This window comes from Echiichthys vipera (genome assembly GCF_963691815.1).
Source record: "Echiichthys vipera genome assembly, chromosome: 9".
NCBI classification, from domain to species: Eukaryota; Metazoa; Chordata; class Actinopteri; order Perciformes; family Trachinidae; genus Echiichthys; species Echiichthys vipera.
Genome location: NC_139834.1, coordinates 6681125 through 6687547, shown reverse-complemented (window position 1 = coordinate 6687547; position 6423 = coordinate 6681125). Strand labels below are relative to the sequence as shown.

The 6423-nt window shown below is 40.1% G+C and overlaps 1 protein-coding gene across 1 annotated transcript; it reads left to right on the top strand.

The window, feature by feature from the left end:
- Positions 1 to 2918: 2918 nt before the first annotated feature.
- cbln4 (cerebellin 4 precursor) lies at positions 2919 to 5600 on the top strand (the record flags this gene model as incomplete). Its single annotated transcript, XM_083920169.1, has 3 exons — positions 2919 to 3185; positions 4408 to 4524; positions 5403 to 5600. The coding sequence occupies 3 exons, from the start codon at positions 2919 to 2921 to the stop codon at positions 5598 to 5600; spliced, it is 582 nt and encodes a 193-aa protein (XP_083776295.1).
- Between the last annotated feature and the right edge of the window lie 823 nt (positions 5601 to 6423).

The window sequence follows — 6423 nt, the reverse complement described above, 5'->3', positions numbered from 1 at the left end:
GCCTTAGTGTAAATTTAAAATGCTAAAAAATGCTGCTGTATGTATTGTTCCTGTTCTTATATTTCCCTGTGTTTATATTGTTCATATTGTTTTTCTAAATGTTCTACAATTGATTGTTTCTATTGATGCTTCTTCTTTGTGTGCTATCCACTTTGCTGCTATGAAAAGAAATTTCCCCTTTGTGAGACTAATAAAGGAATATCTTATGTTAGATTTACTTTTCCCACATCATGACTTTAGTTTTTCACAAATGACAGTTGAAGTTCTCTAAACAAATACACATATTTTGTGCTCCAAAGACATTTGTAAATGTTTTAGTGCATTTTGGCAAATGATGAAGCACAAGTTGAACATTAATGGTTGAACAGTAAAGTCATCACATTACAGTTTGTTGCTCTCGCTCATTTTGTAGGAGCATTTGCCACTGTTTAATGTGACATCACAACTCTATAGCATGTCTGCTAAAGGAAAGTTACTCAACCGAAATATTTCATTCATCTTTCAAATCCTAGTTATTGTGGCAGTTAATTGGTCAAAGCCACCAAAATGTAAAGTTTTCTTGTCATCGTGTGAACCGTACTAGTCAAAATATCTCAATTTTTTTTCACCATGACAGTCAACCCTGGAAATATTTCTACTTTACAAATCCCCAAAGACATTTAAGTCAAAAGCCCGAACGACTGTCGTTATAACCCAGTAGAGCAGTAATGAAGTCGGCATTCCACGCCAGTAGCCATCAGAAGTTTTTTTTTGCGATGGCCCTATTCATTAAACATGTATTCAGCAATGAGTGTACCAAATTTGATGCTATTATCACAAAATGAAAGATTGTTCAGCTAATCTGCCCCACCTCATAAACATTAACCTTGTTAAAAAAGGTAACAAATTAACACAGATATAAATGTACTTATTAACAAATAACAGTGTACATTAGCAGCAAAAAGAAATAAATAACACTTTCATGTAAAGTGCACTGCAAACAGATATTTTAAAATGGAATATAAAACCCTAACCGGTGTTGCAAACATAGAATTAAAGTGACTAGATCGCTGTAACTGTATTGCTGTGTATGATATTAATAAAAAAGAAATAGTGGATCAGCCTCATTCATCCGCTATCCAATCCAGCTAATTAGTCGATATCGGAGCCGATATCCTATCCGGGTATCGGGTCTGGGCATCTCTAATTTATGGGATATATATGTATATCTGACAACTGAATGGATCATTTTGTATTTGATGGCTCGGATGATGAATGGATGTTTAGAAGTGGGGAAGAGTCTGACACTGAGAATCAACTTTTCAGGGTTTTTCTCATTAAATAGTAGACAATTTGAAGGAATTCAAATCTGTTGTGAACAACAAACTAACTGAGATTTGAACTTTTTGTTGTGAAGAAAAAAATCATTGTCATTCAAGAATTGAGCCAAAGCGATGAGAAAAACTGTAAATCAGCACGTGGAAAGTGTTCACTTTGATACACAATAGCAATCAATTATCTTCAGTCTGATACAGGAGGCATTCAGTGTAGGGGAAAACACGTAGGACTAAAGTGTTTGGATAGGAGGAGATGAGAAAACACTTCCACCACCTTCAGAACAGTTTGACCTCACAAATTTTCACATTGTCAAATAAACATTTTATTTAGGTGGAAAAGTTTTATTCATTGACACAGTATCTTAATTTTATTTGAGATAATTTAAGGTTTTGGGTGAGTTAGTGTTATTCTGACCAAGCGTTGGTCTGTGACGCGCTGGGTGTGAGACTGTGTTGGTATGAGCCGTTTTGGGAAATGCATCTTCAGTGCTGAGAACATTAAAACTATTCAGGGAAATGTGGCAAAAAAAATAAAAAAATTAGGAAAACTGTAGTGAAGCACGAGGCTACAGTATTTTACAGCAGTTCTTGCTGACTGATAAAAACGTATTTGGCTTTAGATTAATTTTCCTAGATCACAAGATTGATGTATTTGACATGAAGGCAGTTTTAACTGGGTGAGAAAAGTTCCCCATCACAGACCTCTGTGGAACATCACAGGATTGTGCAGCTGTAAATGAAACCTGAAAGAATTTCTGCCCATCCGTGCAATGAGATGATGAGGATGAGTCACTGAAAAATACCTACAGCCAGAATGGAAAGGGAGCTCAGGTAGAAAAAGTACTCTTTCTCGATATTTTTAGTTCTATACTTCTAGATTACAGCGTGGAAAATGATCAGGAAATGAGTTTGGAGATGATTATTTTATGGATTCGCACCTGGACACTTTTGTATATTCAATGTTAAATCTGTTGAGTAACACAGTCAATTCATTAATGTATACTGCTGAAAGCTTTTTTTTTTTAAATAGAGAATTAGAGAAATATACGTTTTTCGCAAATTACGCAGGGACCGTTAATTATAACTTCTACCACATGTACGTGCGTAAAGTGGATGGCTTTGCGCGCACACACGCAGCACATCACTGCGGGGAACCGCTGCTGTCAGACGCGTTGTTCGGAGTGGGAGTGACGGAGGGACATGGACCATTTATCGACAGACTCGCATCTCACACTGGAAGAGTCTTCTCTGGAACATTCCACAAGGTCTGCTTTTGCCTCATCCGCGAGCTTTAAGTAAAAGTCGACATGAAAATGAGACAACAATCGGTGATCTCTCTGTTTCCCGGGTGTTTGATGAGGGTTAAGACTTAATACGGATTGTTTTTTTAGTGCGGACTCCCTCGGATATGGCACACACCTGGATCCAATAAGAGAATTCACAGCGTCAGACGCGTCTGCGGCGGGGGAGACCAGCGGAGGGACTCGGAAACTTGTGTGGTGCAGGAGACGGTCTTTCTTTTCGAATCGGCGCTGCCACAGCTGTCACACACACGCACATACACACACATACAGGGAGAGGGAGAGAGAGAGAGAGCGAGCCATGGTGAACTCCCTCATACTGATGCTCAGCTGGACTGTGATCTCTGAGGTGGCGAGAGCTCAGAATGACACGGAGCCTATTGTCCTGGAGGGGAAATGTCTCGTGGTCTGCGACTCTAACCCGACCACGGACTGGAAGGCTTCTTCCTCTCCGCTCGGCATCTCGGTGCGCGCCGCCAACTCCAAGGTGGCTTTCTCTGCAGTCCGGAGCAACAACCACGAACCGTCGGAGATGAGCAACAAAACGAGAATAATCTACTTCGACCAGGTTAAGACGAATTTTATTGAACACTAACAATGTCAAAAAAGTGGTCAAATTCGCTTTTAATCACACTTTGCGATTCATATTTCCAATCAAAACCTGGAAGTATTTTCCTTTCTGTTACACTCCTTTCTTTTCTCCAGATAAAGCTTCGTCCATGAGCTCAGTTTTCTACTTCAGAGGCAGAACATTAAAGTGCCATTGCAGTAAGTGTAGCTGCACCCCAGAGTTTAGTTTGAGGCTAGCAGCAGTTGGCATGTGGCTTCTGTACGGGCGCGCATATCACACGCAGGCAGGCTTGAAAAGTGACTGGATTATGTTGGGGCACGGGCATCCTGCAGAGCCCGCACACGCACTCATCACTTCGCCTCAAGCTACAGCGCCACGCACGCGCTCGCATACGCGCACACCCTCACCTAGGCTACATAATCCACCCAAGAAGCATACAACAAAAACAACACACAAGCGAGATTAGTCATGCACTGGTGGGCAGGGAGAGGTGTTTGTGATAACACCACTCAGCTGATCCTCTGCCCTCTCATTTCAATGATATAACGTGATGTTTTTCTGTCAACACACCGCAAGGGATCAGATTGGTGTGGATCACATGCATGCTGTTAAGCAACGCTGGTCAAAGGCCAGTGGCTGAGGCTGCAGGGGTGCCTTTAATGACAGGTGCGTTTGAGACCTTGCCGGTGCAGAGGAGCTCCTGCTGTCTCCATCCACCTAGACCCAAAGTTAATTTTCTCTTTCATCTGAAGACTGCATATCTAATACGACTGTATGATGCTTACAGCCTTTTCAGGAGAGAGGGTTAACTGCTATGCTGACTGATATTTGTTAATTTATCAACTCTCATTAGGTTATTCTGTTTGCATCACATGAAGAAGCAATGTCGAGTAAGCTTCTTTTCAGGCACTGTCTCATCAGGGTAAGTGTGGCGGGAAAAGCCTGTCGTTGCCCCAAACTGTGATTTGTCTCTGGGAAATGTCCTCAAGCATCATTTTTGGTTTCTTGTGTAAATGGAATAGTTTAGTGCTGGGTTAAGATCCATTGAGAAGAAAGTGTGTTGCATTGAGTTCATGTCTGAGCAGCCTCGTAGCCACAACAGTGAATCTTGAGTGCATTATTAAATCCTAAAGCTTTGTTGAAATGAAAGCCTTTGTTGAAGTGCTGGCTATGTAAAGTCCATTGTCACAATGTCTTTTATTTTCTCCCTCTCTCTTAGGTTCTTGTGAATATAGGAAACTACTTCACATTTGAATCAGTATTTTTGTCCCCAAGAAAAGGAATCTACAGTTTTAACTTCCATGTTATTAAAGTGTACCAGAGCCAAACCATACAGGTATTCTTTTTGTTTATTTCACAGAGCTGTGCAACTGATTAGGTTGTAAATGTGTTTTATTTGGAGTGGGACTAAATGTCTTCTTTAGGGACTGTACAAAAGTGATTGGTGTGGGGATGGGGTCGAACCTTATGTGTTTTTGTTTTTATAATATAGTATAAAAGCATTGGAACAACTCAATTCATAACTAAAAGAGGCAAGGCAAAAACGATTTTAGATGATATGCCCTAACCATGACCTTTACATTTTAATTTTGTTCATCATTTTTGTATTTAATTCTTTTAAAGTTTAAAGTTAAAATCAGTATACAAGAGGATAAAAAGTGACATCGTCGAAGTCACTTCTGAAAAAACATTTGATCTCTTCCCCAAGTTAACTAGTAAGTTAGTTGTTATTTTACCTTAACATTTTCTTCCCTTTGTATTCCCCCAAACATTATTTATGTATTACTTTTTCAAATACATTTCTTCATGCAGCTTCTCTTCATTATGAAAACGAGGAGACTCTCATTCTAAGTGTGTCATGGGGTCAACTTTTTGATTGTTGTTTGATTGACATCAGAGTGCAGTGATTGAATTTACACGGCTTGCTCCCACACCGCCAGACTCACTATAGAAACAGCTGCCTCCGTTCAGGAGACCGCTACAGAACTGAGGCACTTAGCAATGTGAATAATAAATGAAGAATAAATGCTTCATTGTAATACGCAGATCAACCTGAAACCCCTTCCTTTTTATCCAGTAAGCTCTCCTTAGTACGAGTACGGCGAGTTTAACCCTGTTTTATTTGCACAAGAGGCCAAGTTAAGGTGCTACAAATAAAACATAAACTATATTCCCTTTGCTTTACCATCGCTAATTGTTATTTCTGTTGTCCAGGTAAACTTGATGTTGAATGGGAAACCGGTCATCTCTGCCTTTGCGGGTGACAAAGATGTAACGCGTGAGGCAGCCACCAATGGAGTTCTTCTCTATCTAGAAAAAGAGGACAAAGTCTACTTAAAGCTGGAGAAGGGAAACCTAGTTGGTGGATGGCAATACTCAACGTTTTCTGGCTTTCTTGTGTTCCCTCTGTAAAAAAAAAAAAAAAGAAAAAAAAAGAAGAAGATTGTAAGCATATTGACTTCTTCATCATGTGTTGTCACTGTATAATCAAAACATTGCTGCTGCGTCTGTTGGATCTTGCCAAATTGTTGAAAAATGATAGATGGAAATGGATCGGAACAGAGGGAGGAAATATGACTTTGGAAATCGTTCACATTCACTGGATGTGCTGAGTCCCTGTCCAGCTGAAAGAGACTTGAAATGTTCCCTATTGCTACTGTATGTTCCTGTCACTCAAGCAGCCTCAGAGAGGGACACTAAACATCCCCAAAGTACTTTTCAATCTTTGACTTTTCAGAGTATAGCATACTGATTTTTTTTTCATGGAAACTATTGCATTCAAGTACATCTGCCTTTTGAGTGTAAACTATATGCTTGTGTTACTTGTGTGACTTTGAGTATTCACATTGGGTGTCTTCTCTGGAGCTAAATGTTCCAGATCATGAGTTGGTCAAATGAGAGGGATGATAGCGGTATAGGTCACCTTAATGGCATTAATTCATTTGAATTTGATGTTTTTTTAAAAAGATCAATCCTTATTCCAATGCGTGTTTAGTGATCACAAGCATGGATGGATTACTGAGTAGGCCTTCTGGGCACAGGGGCCCCCGTGACACTGTGACCCATTGGGCCTCTGAGCTCTACCTGACGACACTGAGATACTCCAGACAGCTTCAAAGATGCCAAAGGACTGCAAAGAGGTGCAAAGCAACCACAAAAGGAAGGAGAACGACCACAAAGAGACACACAACCCAAAGACACATAAAAGAACTACAAAGAGATACAAAATGACTAC